General features: G+C 45.3%; 1 protein-coding gene across 7 annotated transcripts in view; it reads left to right on the top strand.

Moving 5' to 3' along the window:
- S6kII (Ribosomal protein S6 kinase II) overlaps window positions 1-23,465 on the top strand; it is a 590,862-nt gene that overhangs the window by 498,241 nt on the left and 69,156 nt on the right. For all 7 annotated transcript variants that reach the window (XM_071675707.1, XM_071675706.1, XM_071675709.1 and 4 more), the window contains 2 exons: window positions 663-821; window positions 2,114-2,352. In XM_071675707.1, the coding sequence (XP_071531808.1) occupies window positions 663-821; window positions 2,114-2,352 (398 nt within the window). The remainder of the gene's footprint in view (window positions 1-662; window positions 822-2,113; window positions 2,353-23,465) is intronic.

Below are 23,465 nucleotides of genomic sequence, written 5' to 3'. Positions count from 1 at the left end.
GCATTTTTAGCAATTTCATCCTTAGGATTTTTTTTAAGGACTGCTGTCCACTCTTATGTACCACTTCTATTTGAAAAAATCAGATAATTTAGAGCTGTAATTTGTGTATCACCATAGTTGTGATCATAGCTACTCATGTAACATTTTCAGTTGAAGCTAACTGCTGACAGTAGCTCTGTGTGGTACATAGATTATCTTCCAGCTATATCTCACAGGATGATATGACAATACAGTTAAGATGTCTGTATACATACATTGTTGAATTTTTTTTAGGGAATTACTTGTTCAGTTGAAAATATACAGATTTTATCATGGTAAATCATGTCATTGTAGCACCTCATTGGTAGGAAGTATTAACTCATGTTGCTTACTTCATTACCTCCCCTTTTCTATATGGATAAGTGTCAGAGGGTAAAATTTGACGTATAGAGTTACGAACATTGCACTGATTTTAATGTTACGTGATGAATATATGATATGTTATGGATAAGGTCTTCAGGCATTTTACTTTCATTGTAATGTATGGCATATCTTTTTTTATGTGGGCATAAAGTCTTTAAATTTGATAACTTTCAGTGTACTGTTAAACATGTCTTTATTTACCAGAGTTGAGCTATGTTTTATTTCTAAAGATGTTATAATTCATTTTATGATTGTTTTAGGTTTATGAAGATGATTCACATGTATACTTAGTGATGGAGATGATGAAGGGTGGTGAATTGCTAGACAAGATCTTACGGCAGAAATTCTTCTCGGAGAGGGAAGCTTCAGCTGTGCTGCTTACTTTAACTAATGCCGTCCAGTACCTTCATCAGAATGGGGTTAGTATGACTCTTCTCTCTAATGTATCCATTGTGATGATATCTCTTGCTGCACTTAGAGGTAGATAATGCATGTAGGTTCTTTCTTCACCTTCATTTGAAAAATATTTGTTCTTGGTGTTGACTAAAATGGTGTCATGCATAAAGCAGCTGATAAGCAAGGATCTATGTGTTTTCAGGAAAGATAGAATGTTTGTGGACCAGGTGTTTACTCTGAAGAAAGTGTGTGAAAAATACTTGTGGCAACTCTGAATGTGAAGAGAACATTTGCTAGGGTTGACAAACTTACCATATGAGAGTAATTTGTTTGTAGCTTTTATGGAAGGTGTTGTCAATGGATTGAACCAGGGCATGTGAAGTGTCTGGGGTAAACCATGGAAAGTTGTGTGGCCTGGTTGTGGAAAGGGAGCTGTGGTTTTGGTGCATTATACATGACAGCTAGAGACTGAATGTGAATGAATGTGGCCTTTGTTGTCTTTTCCTAGCACTATCTCGCGGGTGTGCGGGGGGAGTGGGGGTGTCATTTCATGTGTGGCGGGGTAGCAGCGGGAATGAATAAGGACAGACAGTATGAATTTTTTTTTTTTTTTTTAATTTTCCAAAAGAAGGAACAGAGAAGAGGGCCAGGTGAGGATATTCCCTCAAAGGCCCAGTCCTCTGTTCTTAACGCTACCTCGCTATCGCGGGAAATAGCGAATAGTATGAAAGAAAGTATGAATTATGTACATGTGTATATATGTATATGTCTGTGTGTGTATATATATGTGTACGTTGAGATGTATAGTTATGTATATGTGCATATGTGGACATGTATGTATATACATGTGTATGTGGGTGGGTTGGGCCATTCTTTTGTCTGTTTCCTTGCACTACCTCGCTAACGCGGGAGACAGCGACAAAGTATAATAAATAAATGGAAGGTGCTACAAATATGTGGGGTGAATGGAAATTTACCAAGTGCAGTGATATTTTACGAGGGAAGGAAGGTATATGTTGAAGTGGGAGAGGAGGATGGTGAATGTTTCCTAGTGATGATGGGTCTTCATTAATGGCCTGTGATGCCACTGTGGCTGTTAAAACTGTTTATTAAAGGAAAGAATATGTAACCTTTTGTTCGTTTTCAAACAGAGTGAAAATTGAACCATGTTTATTTCATTACAGTTTAGTCTTCTGTCACAGTTAAAAGAGTTTTTACTGATTCAGTGTTAGAATTTATTCAATAGGTGATAGTACATAATTTCTTGAGTACAAAAAAGATTGGGTTTAAAATTTCTTTCATTTTGCTCTTTCAGGTTGTACACAGGGATCTAAAGCCCTCAAACATTATGTATGCCGACATCTCTGGCAGTCCAGAATCCTTAAGGATATGTGATTTTGGGTTTGCAAAGCAACTTCGTGCAGAGAATGGGCTCCTAATGACCCCCTGCTATACTGCCAATTTTGTTGCACCCGAGGTTTTGAAGAAACAAGGTTATGACGCTGCTTGTGACATATGGAGTTTAGGGGTGCTTCTGTATACTATGCTGGCAGGGTGAGTATTTTTTTTTTATCAAATTGCTGAATATGATATTTTTCCTTTCTATATGTTTCATCTGTCAAAGGAAATTTCCTATATAGGTACTGTATTAAAAACATGGACTTGTTACTTATTTACTAGTATGCTGAAATCGAGTGCATATTAGAACTTGTGGCTGTAAAACAGGTTTTTTCTTTGACTGTGATTCAAGGAATCTCTATGCATTATCATCCAAAAGGGCCTCCAAATCCAACCACTCCACTACAGCCCTACACACTGACTTCATACAACACATCCTGGATAGTTTCAACCAGCTACAGTCCCTTTCTTTCAAAATGCTAGTGGCAATCAATATCAACAAAGCTTTGGACTGTCTCCTGGCACATCCTCACACAAAAGTTACTTGACACCACCCTTAACAACTGTGACAAAAAGTGACTGGCCGTTTTCTTAGCCAACAACATACTAAAGTCAATCACAATGGCTTCACCTCTAAAAGATGTAAACTGTACAATGGAGTTCCCTAAGAAGCAGTTCTTTTTCCAGGCCTCTCCACTATCATCCTACATTACCTCCCATTACCTCTGGCAAACTACAACATGAAAGTCCTTTTACATGCTGATGATCTTCCAAGCACCTCACAACACCATGGCACAACCGCAGCAATAACAAACATGCAGTAATACGTTTCACAGCTGGAACAGTGACTCATCCAGAACAGAATGTTTACATCTCCTCATAAGTCTTCAGTCACTCTGTTTCCCCATACAGGCATTAATGCAGCTCACACCCTCCTGTCACCTTGAATGGACAGTCCCTCTCACAACAAAATGCCAATCATTCTAGGCACCACATAAGACACAAACAACATTCACTCACCACATTATTAATAGTGCAAAAGCAGCTCATAAACTGAATTCCCTCAACACACTAATAAGCACCATATTTGGACAAGAAAAAATCCCCTAGCATCCTCTTCACATATTTCACATGCTCCACTCTAAAATGTGCCTCATCTATCTGGTGTTCTACCCTCTCAGAAGCAAATATAACAAAGCTCCAAATCACACAAAATAGAAAACTCATAACAGTCACTAGCTACTAGAACCACAAATACTCAACTCTTACACTATGAAACAAGATCTCCCAGTACAACCCTACCTCAAAATGCTCAGCAGTAAATTCTTTTGCAACAGCACTAGACTCCTCCCACCCAAATCACCAAGCAGAAAATATGAAGCCTCCATCCAAAGCATATGTAACTCTGACAGAACCTTTACACATTGAAGTGCCCCAATAAGCACAAAACGACGACTCTCCCAACTCAGTAATAAACACCATTCCACCAGGCATATGTCTATCTGAAACCCCACTCCCCAGACAAACATGAGTCACACTTTCCTGTCTGTGCCCTGGACATCACACAATTCTGTATTACTACAAACACAGATTCCACACATCCCAGGACCGTTCATGCCCACACTGCAAAAATCACAATGAAGACTTTGAACCCTTACTTTTCAGATTTCCTGCACTTTCCCCACATATATACACACACAGCATTACTACACTTTATGACATGTGGTCCTGCTTATTGGATGTAGCCTTCTTCCTAATTGTTACAGAAGTTTTGTAAAGATTAATGAGATGGCTTTTGTAGGGCCCCATTTACCTGTGCTGTCTTTGCTAATGTACAGAAAAAAATATGTTGATAGAAAGCAAGGTGTGCAAGGAATAGAGCAAATTGGAACAATGTGGTATACTGAGGTCGAAATGCTGTTAGTGGATTGAACTAGGGCATGTGATACGTCTGGGGTAAACCTTGGAAGGTTTGTGGGGCCTGGATGTGGATAGGGTGCTATGGTTTCTTAATCAGTCAGAAGACATTTGACAGGTCATGACAAGAAGTTAGGCAAGAAGCTTTTTTGAAAGAACAGGAAAAAGTACTCAATTAGTGTTATGTTAAGGGATGGTTGGAATTGTTCATCATTGAAAATGTGAAAGCCACCAGTGTAGAAATGTTTTAAAAGCTTCATGTCGATATAGAAAGTTCAGGAGATAGGGTTCCATAAATGCAGAACTCTTCCTGTGCTGTACAAATAGGTATGTACCACACACACACACACACACACACACACACACACACACACACACACACACACACACACACACACACACAGGGCATGCTCGACCTTTTCATGGCTTTATAAGTAAACTATTTAGGTTGGTTGGTGTCTTTATCCCCTGGTGAAAGTGTGTGTAGGGAGCGGCACACAGACACCCTGCGGTGAGTCGCTTAAGCGTGGTTAATGCCCTTGCCTCGCCAATTACCAATTACTCCTCTGTTCACCATGCAATAACCCCTCTGAAAGCCCTCCTTTCCCTCTCCTCCTCCTCCCTTCCTACAACAGGAACTAAAACCGCAACCTTTGGGGTGCAGGAAATCTTTTTCATCAGAAAAATTTCCTTGTGCAGGTTTTTTTTGGGGACTTTGCTGCTTTGTAGATTTGTCTTCCATTTGAAATTGACTTTTTTGTTGGGAACACTGTCTTGTGGTATTGAATGTGATAGACCACTGGCTCTACTATGGGGTTATCAGGACTAGGGTCCTCTTCGCCTGGTGGCCATCTTTGCCATCCTGTTATTTTCCACTGCTCTGTTTTTATCACTTGTTCCAGATATAATGTCCATCTTCCTTCTACTCTTTATTTATTTTTTTTGTCTTTCTATTCTCAATCACTTCCTTTTCCTTCATTCTTTTCCATTTCTCCTTTCCCCTTTCCCATTTCTCCTTTCCTTCTTTCCCATGTGTCCTCCCTCCCTCCCTTCCCCCCTCCTGATAGATAGCGGAATAAGATTGGGAATGTTGGGTAAATGATAGTAAAGTAATAGGATGATAATGTGGATATAGGGGACCATGAAGCAATGTAGACAGTTGAGAGGATAATGATGTAGACATAGGTAACTATGATGATTAGGTATAGGTGATAGTGATGAAGATGTAGATAACGGGATGATAAAGTAGATATAGGTATCTGTATGATAATTATGTGTAGTTAACACAATGAAAATGTAGATGTGGTTGACAGGATGATGATGTCGACATAGGTAACCACATATGAAAATGTGGACCTATGTGAAAGACAGTGAATCCATCACTTTGGAAATGGCTTTCCCAAATAACCCTTGGTTTACTTTAAAGTCGTGGCACAGACTCTCTCTCTCTCTTTCTCTCTCTCACCCTTTACTTCCAGTCTCGCTAGTGATGACCCTCCCTCCAGTTTCTTCAGTAATGGGAGTCTGTCACAGTCATCCAAGAAAAGGAAGGGTGAGAATCTACTGGGTGAGGGTAACATGAGAGTGGGAGAGGTTGAGGGTAAGAGATTTTGCTGGGAGAGTTAAGTGATGGAAAAGACAAAGTTAGTAGGCTGCTATGTGGAGAGAGAGAGAGAGAGAGCACCTTCCTACCTACTAGTACCTATGACGAGATTTAGCCAAACCTTTAGGAGATGGTTAGATAAACAGATAGAGAGAGAGAGATAGGCAGATGGACAGATAGAGAGAGAGGAGGGGGGCTAGGTGGGTCTTGGGGAGGTAGACTGGCGAGTGCGAAGAGTAGGGAGGAGAAATTGGTAAAGAGTCATGTATTGGGGAAAGGGAGGCTCAGTGTAGCTTGGTGGGGGAACTGTGAGGTTGTACGAAAAGTGATTAGGAGAAGGGAGTTGTGTTAAAGGACATAAATTTTATTTTTGTTTACTTATGTATTTTTATTTTTTTTTTTGTAAGGGAGCAGATTGAGGGATTTTTGGGCAAAGAGGGTTGGGGGTTTGCAAGATGGGGCGAAAAGTGGCCGAGTGTGGTGAGAAGGACAAGGAGACACCTGGTACTTGATGGGGAAATTTACGTGGTAGGTGATAAAATGAGGTTGAAAACTGAGTAAGGATGGTGGGTTGGGTTGAGGCATGGAGGGGAGAGGGTGATGCAAGGTGGGATGGGCTAGGTTGATGAAAGGTGTGTTGGTGAAAGGTGGGTTACACTGATACAAGGGAGGGTAGGGTGAGGCAAGGTGAGGCGGGGCGGGATGGTATAAGGTAGGGCAGGATGATGCAAGGGAGAAAGGGATGATGCAAGGTGTGGTGGGGGCTGTGTGATGCAAGATGAAGCGGTGTGTGTGTGTGTGTGATGCAAGGTGAAGCGGAGAGAGAAGGGGTGATGCAGCGAGGCGGGGCAGGGTGGTGTATAAACCGGGGTGGGATGATGCAAGGTGAAGTTGGGCGGGATGAAGCAAGGTGGGGCGGGGCGGGTGAAGCAAGACGGGGCGGGGCCAGAGCAGCAGCAGCAGCAGCACACGTAGTGGAGGCTCACACCGCACCACACAAATAGTTTCCGGTTATTTTTAGGCGAGCACGTCACGTGGTCCGGTTAGTGGGGGGAGGGGCCTCATTTACCCCGCCTCTTGGGGCCAGCCTCCCCCACCCCTGCCCGTGTTGAATAGTGATGATTGTGTGTGTGTGTGTGTGTGTGTTTATCATTTACATCCTTCTTATCAACCTTTCCTCTTTCTTTCTCTTTCCGTCTGGTATCCTTCCTTCTTATCTCTCTCTCTCTCTCTCCTTCTTATCCTCATCTCTTCTCCCCACGTCTTTCTTATATTGTAAACTCCCACTCATCATCCCTCTTCCTATAACCTTCCGTCCTCCTCCTCCCTCACAGTCTGCCTCGGTATCCTTCTGCTCTCCTCACAACCTTTCTCCTCCTCCTCCTCTTCTCGCCCCACCCCGCCCCGCCCCGCCCCGCCCCGCGGGGGCCCAGCACCGGTGGCGGCGCCGTATCATCCCACAATCCTGTAAAGGTCAAAGTTGGAGCGCCGCTGAAACTCTACCCGTCCCCGACCTCTGCTGCTGCTGCTGCCTCCTTCCTCTCTCCCTCCCTCCCACCCATCCCGTGCGTCCATCCTTCTCTCCTTCCCATGCGTCCTTCCTCCCAGTGTGACCACTCTCCCTTCCTCCCCATGTGTTCTTCCTCCCCTGTTACCCGTGTGTCTTCCTCCCGTCCTGGACGTGTGTACTCACTCCATCCCTCTCTCCCTCCCACCCCCATGTGTCCTCCCTCTTCTTGTGTCTACCTTTCCTTCCTTCGTATGTGTCTCCTCTCCCCACCCTTCCGCGTCCTCCTTCCTTATATGCGTCACCCGTATAACTCCAGTCTCATGTAGCTTCCCTCTTTCCTCTCCCTCCTCCTCTTTTTCCTTCCCGTCCTCCTCCTCCTCCTCCTCCTCCACCCACCCCACCTTGTCCCTCTCTACCCTTCCCTCCCTCCTCCTCCTCAGAAGTTCGCTTCTTCTTTGTAAATTTGTCGATCGGATTTAGAAGGAACTGATGGGTTGGATTTTCTTAGGGAATTGTGAAGGGCATATTAACCAGGGGACGCGTGTGTTGTGTGTGTGTGTGTGTGTGTGTGTGGGAGGGAGCACTTTTCCCCCCTTCTTATTGCCACTGTTGTTGGAGGTGCTGCAGTTGTTAGTAGTTTTTTTTGTCAATGGTGTTGTTGGCACGGTGTGTTCATGCTTTCCTTGTTAGCATCGCTGTTGCTGCGGTTCTGAGCTGTGATTGGGCACCGATGCTGTCAATGTTGTTAGTGATGCTGCTGATGGTCGTATTATTTTTTTTTTCGGCTGCTTTGATGCTTCTATGTTGGCAACGGTGTTACAACTGTTGGTATGGCTGTAAAATCAGTTTATATATGTTGTTGGTGATGGTGTTGTTGGCAGTGTTGCCGAGTGTTGATGCTGCCATTGATGTCAGTGTTACTGTTGGCATTTTTTTTGTTGATGTCTTTGTCGGGCTGTATTGTTGATACTGTTGCCGCTGCTGTTGTTGATGATGCTTCTGTTGGCAGTGTTGATAACCATCTGTTGGCAGTGTTGGTAACCATAGTGTGGTGGGCAGTGTTGCGTTGCACGTTGTGTTCGTGGGTGCACTGATGGCGCGGCCCGTTTGATGGTGGTAGTGGCTGGGCGTTACTGCTAGAGGCCAACCAGCGTTTGTGATGCTCCTGGCGGTGTTGTTCAAGTGGTTTCCGTGTGTACCGCCGTGACTGCGTATTTGCCGCTGTTTCTGGAGCTTCTTTTGAAGACGTTGTTTTCTTGGTGATGCTGTAACGTATGTGTGTGTGTGTGTGTGTGTGTGTGTGTGTGTGTTTTGCTGTTACGTCGGGTGGTGTTAGATGATGATGATGATGGTGATGCTGCTGCTGCTGCTTCTGCTGTGTCGGATGGTTGCGGGCGAAACTGTCGGCGTTGGCGCTGCTGCCGTGACCGATTTTGCTGGTCTCTTCTGTTGTTAGTGTTGTTCCGGGAGTTTCTCTTGTTTTTTGTTGTTCCTGTTGTGTCATACTGTTTCTTGCCTTTCCGTCGTTTCTGCTAGTGTTTCCAGCCCCGTTGTTTGTCTTGTGTTGCACTCGTTATTTTGGCAGCAGCCTGGTGCTCCCAGTGCTGTTTTAGGGGGTTATGGTTGTTTTTGGGGGGGTTCCCGTTGGTTCTTGTGTTGCTTCGTACTCAGCTGCATTTGCCGTTGTATCTGTTAACGCATCTTTCTTTCGCTTTTCTTCCACTGTTGTTTTGATTCATGTGTATTGTTAAGCTATAGCGACTGTGTGGCTGTTATAGTTGCCTGCTTAGCTATGTCGCTGGGTCTAGCTCGTGTGTCTTCCCATGTTTCTTTTGCACCTGCTGAGGATTCTGTTGCCTCCGTTGCTGTTATTTTTTCCTCCGAAGTTTCTCTCTCTTTTGATCTGTTGCCGCTGCTGTGCCTTTTACTTCTGTTGCTTTGTGTGCTTTGTTTCCGCTGCTGCTGTGTTTGTGGGTGGGGGGGGGGGGGAGGGATAACGGTGCTGTTTGTGCATTCTGCTGTGAGTAGAGGTTCATCTGGTGCTGTTCGGGGTCGCCAGATTGGTGGTATATCTGCCGACAGCTTGGCACAGGGGAAGAAAAAAAAAAGATGTTGCTAGTCGGGTACATGTAAATTTGAGAGGGGAGAAGGGATACATGTGAATATGAGAATTACCCATGTTTACATCTTCCCGAAGCGAGTGTGTGTGTGTGTGTGTGTGTGTGTGTGTGTGTGTGTGTGTGTGTGTGTGTGTGTGTGTGATGGCCGTGTGCAATAACTATCCCATGGAGTTCAGATCTCTTCCCTTCCCTTCTCTGCTGGCCAAGGTGCCCCTCCCAGTCCCTCGGCAGCGTTTGTTTGTCGTTAAGTAAACGCAGTCTCTCGGCTCTCCGTGTCTGCTACTCCGGGGGAAACGATGCCGACGGTAATCATCTCGTTAACTGTAATGGTATGGATGATTGGCCGCCGTGTCGTCCGGCGGAAGCAGCTACGTCTATGGCTTGTGTCTGTTTCATGAGGAGTGTAATGACAATGGCCTCTTTGTCACTACGACCTTAGTATGACGTAAGTGATATGACGGCGTGGAGTATGTCTTCGCAAAGTTACAGGGAAGTCATCCGCTTCTTGGATTTTCCTCTGGTTACGCAACCAGCCTTGTCACCTCCGCAGCTTGGTGTCTTGCTGATATATTTAATGTACGAGGTATTGCCAGGGGAGCAGGTGTGTCTGGGTTGATTTCATCCGTCGAATTTCATGGATTTTAATCAGATAAAAAGGAAAAGATGACGTATTGTGCACTTGAAAAGAGAACCCAAGGTGTCCTCTTGCGGCTTGCTTTATATAGACCCTGAGGCATCATGACCCGACCCGTAAAGGGTCGAATCTGAGGCCAATGCTTCATACCCAAGGATCGTACAGCCATGGTCAAGGATCATACCGTCGTGCTCGAGGGTTGTGACGTCGCTACTCAAGCGTCGTACTTTTTTGTGAGTAGGGGGTCCGTTCCCTCGTGCTCAAGGTTGCCGATAGAGGAAATCCCCCCTCCTCTCCCGTGACGCAATTTCAAGACAGGACAAAACCGGGCATCATCATCATCATCATCTTCATCATCATCTTGCGTTTCCCGCTGTACGCGACTCGCACAGATACTGCTGGGGTATGACCGGAGGTGATCGCGTCGCGTGTCCGCCAAGGAGTTTTTTTTTTTTTTTGAGGGGGGGGGAGTGAAAACAAATTACGCTGACGAGAATCAGCAAAGCGCCATGTGAGAGACGGGACGCGGACTCAATATTTCACCCTGTGGGCCCGGGTTTGGCACTGCGCTGTGCATGTCCAGCCTACAGTAAAAAATGTCAAGGTCGGCAGCACACAAGTTAGCGCCATGGATGATGCAAGGGACTGTGCATTGTTGTTTCTGTTATGGATCTTTAAAGGGAAACCCTTGTGCCATCAGTTGGAATTTCGATCAATCTCTCTCTCTCTCTCTCTCTCTCTCTCTCTCTCTCTCTCTCTCTCTCTCTCTCTCTCTCTCTCTCTCAACACAACGAATATAAGTTTTGGGATATATGTGTACGTTTGTATGAGCTGAGTAAGAAACTGTGTAGGGGACTGGATTCCCCCTCGTGTGCAAGGGGACGTACGTCATAGTGATAGTATAGTCGAACACTACATATTGGTGTATAGGTTGGTGCCATTATGTATTGTCAGAACATCTCTCGAGTTTCTCCGCTTCGCTGGTTTACTAAATAGAGCAGTTCTGCCAAGGGTTCGACAAGAGGATCAAGTTAATGTCGAGTATGCTTCTTGCTGTACTGAATGCATGCTAGTTCTTCTGTGCCACCACCAGCAGGAGCTGATGGCTGCATGAAAGTAAAGGAGTGGCCTGACCACAACGCTTTGAAGTCTTTGAACCAGTTTGATGACGTCCTGAGCGAATGGTTCTTTGAAGGATGCAAGGATAGAACAACCAGAGGAACCTAACACGAAATGAAGTAAGAGACTTGTAATAAGCGATATTAGGAAGAAGTTTGAATAGTGTAAGGATAGTGGATGAATGAAGTGAACTGGCTGATGGAAAAGCGAATGCGGACATCAAACAGAAGTTTAGAAAGTTGTGTGATAGGGAGAAAAATGAATTAACGGGGAGCCACGAGTGTTGGACTCCTCGGCCGTACAACTTCAGTGGGTAAGTACAAACATGTACCTTATGTTGAACCGAGTTACTTAGCTGGTCATGACAAATATAGTAGCCATCTTTCAAATTTGAGCCCTGGAGCACGACAGGACGATCCTTGGCCTCTGACCTGACCCTTCAGGTCAAAGACCAGGTCGTCCACCTACCGTCGTCCCGTCGTGCTCGGGGGGTCGTCGCACCGTCAAGGGTCGCACCGTCATGCCCAGGGGGTGTTGTACGGCCGTGCACGAAGCTTCGTCGTTCCCAAAAGGCTGCCTTTTTTCTTTCAACCCTACGGCAACCGACCCCATCCCCATACTGCACAATCTCTCGCCAGCTCAAAAGGGTCTTCACGACCTCTTATGTCAGTAGAGGGAAGCCCACTTAGGAACTTCATTATATTTTAATACGTCAGTAAACATGTTCGTACCATTACTCAAGACACGGGAGAAACTTCTTGGAAAACCCGTCCGTGTTCCTGAAGTGTACAATTTTGGTATAAGGGTAAGAAACGTACATTGCACACACGTTTTCAAGCACCGTAAATGATTTTTTTTCTCATACTATTCGCCATTTCCCGCGTTAGCGAGGTAGCATTAAGAACAGAGGACTGAGCCTGGGCTGGAAATCCTCTCCATCTCGTTTTTAATTTTCCAAAAGAAGGAACAGAGAAGGGGGCCAAGTGAGGACCGTAAATGATATATATATACATATATTTGTCTAACGTTTGGAGGGGGTGGGATGCACTGTTGTATTTTAATCTAAAAAAAAAAAAAAGCGAGATTTTTCTTCCAGGTTTCACAGCCGCCGTGCTAAAGTGAGCGTTATTTTGTGTGTAAACTTTTGGTCGTCTGGCCCGAGCCGCTATAGCCACCTCCCGGGTCTGGCCCAAGCCTGCACGGGGTAAATCCACCGTCGGGGCAGAATTTCCTTTGGGGGAAAATCTCCCTCGGGGAAGATCCTTCTCCGGAGTAAATTTAACTAATGGGCAAACCTTCCTCGGAGTGAATGTCTTGCTCAAGGCAAAATTTTTCGCGAGGACTAATCTTTGAAGCAGATCTTACGAGCGGTAAATCTTTCTCGTGGGATTTTGATTACATATTTATTTATGGCCTATATCGTTTGAGTTTGGGTAGTTGTTCTTCCTTGGGTACAGTCATCCTTTGGGAAAGATTTCTGGTTTTTTTTTTTTTCGCGGCTTGTAAGAGAGGAATGACATTGGACTTGAAATATGGACAAATGTCCCGAAATTTCCCGTAAATTCACACTTACGAATGTTGCATCCTGAGCCAACTGGAATCAGAAGAGGGCAGTGTACATATTGAGAGGGAGTAATAACATCTCCCAGTTTAATTGTGCCAGTCAGAACATTAACATTCTCGCCCTACAGATCGAGCCAGCGACAGTCAGTGATCAAACACGGTCGCACAAACGAGCGTGATAGACTAACGTAAACGACACCGTAATGAAATGAAAAGGATGACATCTCTTAGGAAGGTTGAGACCCAAGGCTGGAGACTGCATGACGACTGGTTACTTAATAACCAATTTGCTTATCATATCATCACACAAGACCCTCGGGTGGATGTGTCATCTCCCCTTCCCACCCACACTGGAAGTATTAGTTGCTACAATGGCTTTTGGGTTGGGGGGAGTTGGGGAAATTGTGACCAAGGCTGGAGATTTCCTAGTAATCTCTTAAGTAGGTTTTCTGGTAGGCTGGCGCGGTGCGTGCATGTGTGTGTGTTTGTAGCAGAGCGGCGGAGGTCATGCGTAGGTCCCTGCCGGAGAGAGGTCGGAGGTCACAGGTCCGTATGGGCAGTAAGACTATAATATTCATTGTGGTGATATACACCTTAGCTTAGTCCATTGGCGATAGGTAAGGGAACTGCGGGAGGTGTGCATTATGAGTGTGTATAGTCGTACAGTCAGTTATCTTGAGCATCCTCAGAAGGTGTACAAGATCTTTCGATTGGTGGTTCAAATTTGACACTTGACAACCTTAATGACGCTTGTAGTCGGTAGAACTAAAAGCCCACATGACCGACCAGCCATCATATGTCACACTGATCATATTTAAGAACACCGACCGTGCAGAATATCTTTACAGGATCCTCGCCGCCCGGAGTACCATTACGAACTTGAGAGAAAAACAAAGTAACCGCCCACGCACTCTGCAGCATCTCCCGTTGCACATGGAGTTGCTGGCTGTGAGCGCTGAAAATGTTAAGTGTCGCAAGCAGTGAAATTTCTGTCATTATGATGAAAAGAAAAACAACGCAAAGGGATCGCTTAGATTCACCGTATGAGTAGAAAAAAAATAAACGACGTGCTTGGATAATGAAAATAAAACCCAATGTTATTGTAGTGAAGACTTTTGAAGTTTTTTCTAAGTAAAAATGATCGTCTTTGATTCCAAAGATACACAGTGTTTGGTTGACGATATTGGTTTATCAAGTTTAGACACTTTTAAGATATTTGGGTGGTGATATCCACAGTAATTGACGAAAATTATCTTTCTTGGTATTAAACTATAGATCTTGAATGAGCAGGTGGAGGTGTTGAAACAGAATGTTGTAAACTATTTAAAGGCACCGCAAAGCAGTAACTTGATGCACAGAAGGCGAGTCTCCATTGAACAGATGTACCCACAGGTCTCTGAGAAATAGTTCCTTAGGCCGTACAGAGTTCAGAGTGAGCGGCTCCATAGACTTTACAAAAACGCTTCAACAGTCCCTACAAAGCGATTCCAAAGGCCTCTCAGAGAAACACCACAGGCCTTGCAAAGCGGTTCCACAGACCTCAGGAAACGATTCTTGTAGGTCTCGCAAACGACGCAAGATGGTTCCCCGAGGCAAGAATCTTAGTACCTTGACCAGACGATTGAGTCCGTTACGGTGCGGGCTGAACAGATGTAGGTGGATGGTTAGGGAGAGGGAGTTCACCTGTTGCTTGGCGAGGGCTAGTCGCGCGGGAGACATCGTATTCTTCTCTTGCTGGACGAGCCGAAGGTGGTGTTACCAGGGCGCTGGTTCCTCCCACTCTTTCTCAGTCTTCACCGGTTGCCCAGTCATAATTTGTTGCTCAGGCTTCCCACACGCCTTCTCAGTACTACTAATTGGGGTAACTCTGTATCTAACGGTTTGTTAATCTGTTTCTCATTTTATATTCGGTTCCTTCTTATTTGTCCCTGTATCTTACTTTATCTGTGTGTCTCTTTACGTATTATTTTGTGTATCTGTTGTTATCTCTGTTTATCCATGGATCTCTTGGCCGGTCTCCTTATCTGTATGTCAGTGAGTCCGTTTGATTCGTCGGTTTACATGCCTGTCTTATGTTTATCCAGAATTGCAGACCTGACTTTGATCAAGCTTTATGAGAAGCTAGGTAGCGTTCTTGATCTAGACTCATTCACGAACTGCCCAGGGTAGAGCGGAAAGGTTCGAATGCTGGTTGCGGTAGTCGGTCCACAATCAATCCAGCTATTCATCCATCCCTTGGGGTTGGTTGATAGAATGGGTACCTGGATCAGGCTAGGGTATATATATATATATATATATATATATATATATATATATATATATATATATATATATATACTGTATAGCGTTAATGAGATGGCCTCAGTTGCCTTGCCGTCTCTACTAACTTAAAAAATAAAATGATTAGAACCACAGATGATCTTAGCTGAAGCAGGAGTAGGATAAGAATGTTGGTTGTATTTGAACGATGATTTGGCAAGGTTGAGATTAAAGGTCGCTGTTAGGTATGCTTGCGTTGAACACGACGTTACGAATCTTGGGTATGGCTGCGTGACCTTTGACCTGACCTTTCACGGGATAGGTCAGAGGCCAGATCATCATACCCAGATGAAATGTTGTGCTTGAGGGGGTCAAATGTACCGTTCCCGATGTCAGTTACTCGCTCTTCCTTTATGTGTGTGCGCGGTATACGATGGACTACCCCTTTGCTAGTGTACAGACTCCGATAGCGTCTCTGGTTAAACAAGATCTCGTAAGGGAAGGGCTTTACGTCAGTAGACTGGCACACAAGAACCTTTTGGCTTGATGTTATTATAATGACAACTGCAAATGGCTGGGAGAGAGAGAGAGAGAGAGAGAGAGAGAGAGAGAGAGAGAGAGAGAGAGAGAGAGAGAGAGAGAGAGCAGTGCATCGGACGGTTGTCGCCCGCAAGTCGTAAGTCAATCCACGTTGGATTCTGGCAAAGGAGAAACAGGGCCAATTGATTGACGTGGATTCTCGTCCCATTAGTTAAGTACCTGATCGGGTATTTCTGAAGCTAGTGAAGGGTGGGCGAGGAGGGTGTGGTTGGGTAACATGTTGTTTGTTTTAGGTAGCATACGGCATAACAGTGGATGAGTGCTGTTCAGATATTGATAAGAGGAAGGTTTGAAACGCCTCAGGCACGTTGTGTAACGGTGTGTTGGTGATGTGCTCGTCTGGCGGTGAACGTTGTAATGTCTGTAGTTTTCTCTTACTCTATAGCCCGGCCGTATACCAAATACCTTGCTTTGCTTGTACCGAATTAAGCAGGGCTCCCAAACCGCTGTGCAAAATTATAGCGAAGTGCACGCTGACTTGGGCGACATATGCCCAAGTTCCCAGCGAGTTGTGCAGAACCTCCAGCGAAGTGTACGTACACAGACACCCCCCAACTCAGCAAGGTATACGGAAGATTGCTCCCCCCCCAACCCCTCTACAACAGGTCATGTACAGCGCCCCCTGCGTGCTACACTTTACCCTTGTCCCTTCTCCATTCTAATATAGTTTACTATAAATCTCCCGCGATCCCTGAGATTGTGGACCAAAGCCATCCTGACCTCATCCAGGGAGGGCTGCGCTCATGGGGATTACCACTGCCTGCCCACAATTTTACTGCCCCCTTCCAGCCCGGCGCTCGTGCTGTTCCTGCCGATGTTTGTGCTGTTGTGTTGGGTCACCCCTTTCCTTGGATGCTCTTCCTCCATCTCTGTGATGGTGGTACGCTGTGTCTAGAGGCCGCGCGGACTTCCTCCAGCACCAACCCACTCTGTACAGTGGGTATGGAACCTCAGTCGCGGACTTTAGTTCGAAGCGTTACGACGCCGCGAGGTGCTCATAACTTGGGTGGGTGTTGCACGACACATTAAAGCATTTCAGACTCGCTGTTTGTTGAGTTGTCTTGGGTGAACCTCTGAGGATGAGTGAGTGGCAAAATTGTATTGGGAAAGTTCGAGTCTTACTGATCGCCCCCCCCCCCCCCCCCCCCGGATCTCATGACAGTACGTGCTTCTCGAAACATGATATAAAAGATATCAGAAAAGCAGCTTAGTCTCAGTTGTAGTTTTATCGTATTGTAAAGCTCAAGTTGAGAGAAAAGATACGTTTTTAGATAATGCTGAACGGAGGTTGTTATTGTGAATGTACTCCTTTCCTTTTTTTTTTTCGTAAAGAAATTGAAGTTATGTCAAAGCACAAACATCTCATAATCTGATATCCTTATTCATTGTGGTAATTCCTCATATTTGTATTTTGTAGAATGGTTGTTCGTACTGCTAGTTTATACGGTGAACAACTATCGTACGCAAGTTATAGATATTTCAGTGATTCTTTAACCCTTCATTACCTCATACAGGGATACCCCATCCTCATACATTGGTATCCATGCCTCACACAGTTGCACTCCTTCCTCATACGGTGGTGTGCTGTCCTCACACACTGGTATCCATGTCCTCCCTCATACGGTGGTATCCCTTCCCCATAAGGTGGCATTCATTCCTCATAAAGAGATTCTCCTTCCTCACATGGTCCCATCTCTTGTGATACTGGTCCACGTGTTATAGTGTCATTCCACATTATTTTTGTTGTTGCTGTGTGGTTGGTGCTTGCCCCTTCTTCTGTGGCATTATTCCTTCTGTTGTGGTGCTGCCCTTTCCTCTTGCCGTCTGTCTCTGCCTCTTCTACTGTGCTTTCCCCTGGGTCGTCCCCACATTTGTGGTACCCTATTCTTTTGGTAGTGCACCCCCTACGTTTCTTGTGCTCCTTCCTTCTGTAGCACATTCCTGCTTATGTGGTTTCCCCCCCCTTCCCTTTGAGTATGACGATGGGGCCTCTTTCTCCTGCCTCGTGCTTCAAGTTTAGCTCCATTTGTGTCATTTCCACCCCAAGTCTGATGCCTCTTGCTCTTGTGGTGGTGCCACCCCCCCCCCCACACATCTGTGTCGTGGTGTTCCCTGCGCCGGTAACTCCACCACCTCGCGTGGTGCTGGCCTTTGTGTGGGACCTCCTTGCATCGCTCCCCTTCCTCGGGTAAGAAAGAGTCCTCGTCGTGTATTGCCCCCATTTTGTGAGGTGTCCCTTTATGTTGCACTCCTTGTGAGGCGTCGCATCTCCTCCGCCGCCTGTGCAGGTCACCGCCCCAGTAATGGATCTCTGTAATGGGTTTATTAATTAAGCATGGAGGAGGGAGAGAGAGAGAGAGAGAGAGAGAGAGAGAGAGAGAGAGAGAGAGAGAGAGAGAGAGAGAGAGTGGAACAGTGGTGGGTGTTAGAGTTTCTCTCTCTCTCTCTCTCTCTCTCTCTCTCTCTCTCTCTCTCTCTCTCTCTCTCTCTCTCTCTCTGCTGTTGTTGTTGTTGTTGTTGTTGTTGCTGCTACCTTTTTGTCGCCCACCCACTTGTTCATGCATAATACCAGTAGCACGTTTTGTACAAGCGATATCCGTGTTTGGTTCATGGAAGATGGATGGGTCATGTGTGCCGCAGCATGGGCGCTGAGAGTTCGTGGCACCGTCCCTCTGGGGTTGTCTAAATGGCTGTATCATCGACTGTTGTTTTGAGCATTTAACTGATTTGTGTTGGGATCCGTGTGCATTTATTCTGTCGTATTTGGTTCCTCTGTGTGTGTGTGTGTGTGTGTGTGTGTGTGTGTGTGTGTGTGTGTGTGTGTGTGTGAAGGTGACATGTTGGCTCCTAGCCTGAAGACTGCCTTGTTCTTGGGTTATTTAGTGTGTTCATATTCTTTTCCCCTCTAATATCATGACCGACGTGTCACGAGCAAAACGTGCCCCAGTGAAGGCTGTCTCTCTGGCGAAAGAAAGAAGTTGAAAGAAAAAGAAATAAGTGAATAAGGACTCCGCAGGTATTTGTAGACCTGAACTCTTAAAGGAGGAAAGGTTACTTGAAGAGAAAAAGACAAAGAGAAAGAAGAGAATTCCACAGCTTAGATGTGCGAGGGAAGGAGGAGGCTATATCATAGCTGCCAATCTCCCCTTACGAGTGGCCGGTCTGTTCTCTCTTCTCACGAACAGTTCAGTGTGTGGTGCTCTTCATTTTCCTCTGGTGTTGACTCCCGTCTTGACATGTTTACATGTCCTGAGCCGTTCACTCCTCGTTGTGAGTTGTTGACAGTCTTATTATCTTTTATTGTTTTTCTTGTTGACTTCCTGTGCAGTTGTAAATTTACTGGAGGTATTAACTTTTGTCCAGTGTCCTTAGGGGAGGGAAGGCTCCTAAGGCTCTCGCCTGGTACTTGAAAGCATCTCCCATGAATACATGTTATTTTTTATCATCTGTGTTAATTTTTCCTGATGATAATGATTCTATTAATACGTTGGTGAAGTGTAAGAATAGAGAGGGTTAGGACTCCGGCAGATATCGATCTAACATTTTGTTGTCAAGCTTTCTAGAGGTTTTTTTTTTTTTTTTTTCTTCTAAACTTAATATTCCGAGGTATGCAGAAGTTACAGGGACTTGAGTAATTAAGATAATCGCCTCGAAAGTTTAGAATCCCCCCCCACCAGAAGACGATGGCGTAAGACTGTCACGCCATCCTACGCAAGGGTCGCACCGACGAGACTAAAATGGCGATGATATTAGTTAAGAAGAATGTGAAAATCGATCGTGTGAGATGAGACTCGCCTACGGTTTTTGTACGCACGGCTCGGACTGCGCTCCTGCAGTACCCGATGCTGGCGTGTGTAAACAGTGATAGGTTGAGTGGCTTTTGGGAGCGACCTTTGCCCTGTACGAGTGCTTCCGTGCTAGCATGAGTTGGGCAGACAAAAGAGCAAAAGTAGAATGAACAGTGAATGAGGAGGAGGAGGATCAGCAGTATTGTCTGGCTGACGAGAAAGGTCAAACGTTTCTGCTGTGTGCCGTGACGGTGTTACAGTGTGCCGAAGAAAGCCAGGGTTGAGAGTCGCCGCCAAGGAAGTCGCAGAAACCTCGACTCTAATTATCCGATTAATATTCTGAAATTGGGATGAGACTGAATGACGCGAAAGCAAAACAAGCGTGCAACTCAATAGACGAACACTACTTATATATATATATATATATATATATATATATATATATATATATATATATATATATATATATATATATATATATTAAGGAAATAATTGTGAATTTTAGACAATTTTATACTCTAGGGACTCTCCCGCCCCAACCATGAATGTTTCAGGTCGTGGAGGTAAAGAACTGCTCCGAAATTTGCCCCCCCGCTGATCAGGGATAAGATTGTAGCAACAGGAGTGGAGGAGATTGATCGTTGTGGAGAGAGAGAGAGAGAGAGAGAGAGAGAGAGAGAGAGAGAGAGAGAGAGAGAGAGAGAGAGAGAGAGAGAGAGAAGCTGGAATTGACACGGATGATCAGGGATGTGATCTTCAAACAGCGCCGGAGAATATGTCACGTAGGCTGAAATTCAAGGGGGGTTTTGATCGTCAGACATCGCCTGCAGAGTCGTCAGGTCTGGGGGGATACAAGGATCTGGTTTTTATGTATTGACAAGTTTGCCTTTCTGAACAAATTGAAAGGCCTGATTCTCCAAAATATCCCAATCACCGTCTTTCATGATAAGTTACTGGCGAATGATGGAGGATCTGATCTTGAAGTATCAATGGTTGGATTCGTTGTGCCACGCGAGTTTTCTTTGGAAATATTGCACATGTGTTGGGGGCGGCCTTTATCACCCGGATCTCATACACATTTTATCATTAACGTGATACCTTGCGTTATATCTGAAGGCCTTGCTCGTTATTCGGGGTTAGCTAGCGTTATTACGTCCCCAGACTTTTGCATCTTTGTGGTTCGTATAATGAGATTTTGGACCCACATACGAGCGAAATTTGTAAGGTAGTTGGCACTGGGACACACAAGCGTGTTACTGTTAGCGTTTCCGTTTTCCAGCGTCCACAGTAGTCCTCTGCCTTCATCGTCGCCCCCGTGACACACTGTTTTTCTAGTGATTTGTGTGGTGCTTTGTGTGTAATGTGCCCTTACATGATTGTACACTGTTGTACACTCTTGGATGCCTAGATATTGAACTTAAGCCGAGCTTTTGCCTTGAAGCAAGGCGAGACTGTAAGGTGTGTGTGTGTGTGTGTGTGTGTGTGTGTGTGTGTGTGTGTGTGTGTGTGTGTGCGCGCGCGCTTATTTGTATTGTACGGGGATGGAGTTTTACACTCACGAGGCCCCACCAGGGAGGGTGAGGTGAGGTGGCTAACTAGTTGAAGGTGACAATAAAGTATGCATAAGGTCCTCCTGCGGGATGACGGAAGGAGAGAGGTGCAGGCTAGAATATGGGGCGTGGGGAGGAGATGTATGTTGGAGGTGTGTGTTTGGAGGCGGAGGAGGTTGGAGGAGGGAGGGGGGGATATGTGGGAGGAAGAGGAAGTGGGGGGGAGTTAAAAAGAATGGAAAAGTGGCTAGTCTGGTGGGAGGGAAAGTGGCTTGTATGGGAGAATAAGGGAATATTAACGTTGCGTAAGAAGGATTGTTTGTTAGGCGGGGGTTTGGGAGGTCTGGTTACCGAAATTTTTTATTCAAAAGTGGGAGGAGATATTGATGAAGGGTAGCTTGATGAAATTTGGCCGGTGGTTTTTACTGAGAAGACTGTTTAGTGGGGGGAACTGTAGAGTGGCTTGTGTTTTTGGACGATGGAAACTGAGCAGTGAGTAAAGTTGAAGGCAGACTTGGGTGGAAAGTGGAAGAGCGGAATTTGGTAAAAGGTTCACGTTTTCCTCTCCAGATACCTTAGCCTTGTTGGATCAAGGGAGAGGGCTGTCCTTGTCCTAGGTTTGTTGGGGGTTGTCTTGGTTGTGAGGGCTTGTGGGTGGGGGAAAGAGGGTGATAGGTATTCGATGAAAGAAAGAGGGTATGTGGCTGAGGAGAGATAAAGAGGGTATGTGGCTGAGGAGAGAGAAAGAGGGTATGTGGCTGAGGAGAGAGAAAGAGGGTATGTGGCTGAGGAGAGAGAGGAGTGACTGGGTCAGGTATCTGGGATTGGGTGAAGACAGTTAGTTATCTGGGAGGAGAGTCTTGGGAAACAGAAAGTGAGCTAGTTTTCTGGGAGCCAGAAAGTGGGCTAGCTCTTTGGGGAAGCAGAAAGTGGGCTAACTCTCTGGGGAAGGAGAAACTCGTGTAGTTATCTATGGAAGGAGGAAGGGTTTAGTCTGGTGTATTTGGTAGGAAGTTGATGCGGTGAAAGATTACCAAAACTGGGCTATGCGTATGAGTAGGTCATACGGGCTAAGACATTATTTGCCGTTGAATGACCACGCAATGACCATTTTTTTTTTATTAGGAACCTGGATGATGTCTGGTTATTTTAGGATTATGTGTATTGTGTATGATTTGGGATATTTTAGGATTATGTGTATTGTGTATGACTTGGGATATTTTAGGATTATGTGTATTGTGTATGATTTGGCAGATGCCATAGTGGGAATGTGTGAGTGATGTGGGAGGCTGTGCTGTAGGAAGGTGTGACATTTTGGCGGCCGTGTGGAAGGAAACTGTCATGGGAGGGGCTGTGTAGTGGAAGTCTGTATGGTTTGGTATTGTTATGGAGGAAATGTTACGGTGAATGAGTGTGATGTAGTGAGGTGTTTGGAAGGATAAGTGTGGGATAGGAACGTCAGGTGAGGGACACGGCGATGTGGTACAATCAGAGGTCCCCCTGGAACATACGTGTATGAAGAGGTTCCAGTCTTACCCGGATATTGGAAAAGGATTACTTTTGCTTTTCTTTAGATTTAATGGCTTTATCCATAGAACCATTCATGTTTACTGTAGTAACCATATGCACGGAATCTTTTAACACTTGTGATTATGTCAGCATAATCGTAGCAGAATTGATGGCTTTATCCTTAGAATCATTCATGATTACCGTAGTAATCATGTGCACAAAATCATGAACACTGTTGTTGTAATGATGTCAACATAATTCTAGCAATTGCTTGGTTGTGACATCTTTGCACGCACATTGTCTCCTCTCGTTTGTAGTTTCGGAACAGTGGTTCGAAACTCTTTTGAAAACGTTTGCTCTCTTACAGCTGTTCTTTTGCCTTTTTCTCGACAAAGTGAAGTTAATTGGATCTTCTGTTTCTCGTGCCGGAGGAGCAGAAAGAATATACCTGATGTGTGAATAGGTGGTGAAGCGAGTGTCCTTCTCATCTCTCTCTTTTATGATTCTCCCTATTTCTGTGTTAACTTCTCCCCAATCTATGTATCTATCTATCTATTCCGTGTCTTCTACAGAGCTGCCTTTAATCCTCACATGTATAACTAACCTATGAGGCCCAGTTCTCACCTTGTTGCCTCTCGCTCACTGGCTGGGGAATTATTCTGTTTCTCATCCTTTCTCCCTCCTGGCTCTTGCACCATTTGTAAATATCTCTTCTCTCAAAGGCCTTACTTCATGAGTTTTCCAGCCTCGGGCTCTGTCCCACTTAGCCAGGTAAGGACCTTCAACTTGTACATCCTTGACCTCTGGAAACTCTCTGTTGATGTAGCGTGCCAGTTGGTGTACCGCGCACCCTGATGTGACGACCAGCCTCTCGTACCGCGCACCTTAGTGTACCTGGCTCCATGTGTCAGTGCTCACGGTACATGAAGACACATTGGTTTGCGGGTTCCAGGTTGGATCCAGTGCCATCTCTGAACGGTTGCAGTTTTTTTAAGGAAGTAATACAAGTTGGTGGTTTACGTGATCTCCTGTTACGACACCCAGCCGGATGGTGTAACCAACCTGGTTCCTTCGTCCTGTTCTCTTGGGCGTCCTTG

This window comes from Panulirus ornatus, chromosome 21, assembly GCF_036320965.1.
Source record: "Panulirus ornatus isolate Po-2019 chromosome 21, ASM3632096v1, whole genome shotgun sequence".
NCBI lineage: Eukaryota > Metazoa > Arthropoda > Malacostraca > Decapoda > Palinuridae > Panulirus > Panulirus ornatus.
This window is presented reverse-complemented; position numbering and strand designations above follow the sequence as displayed.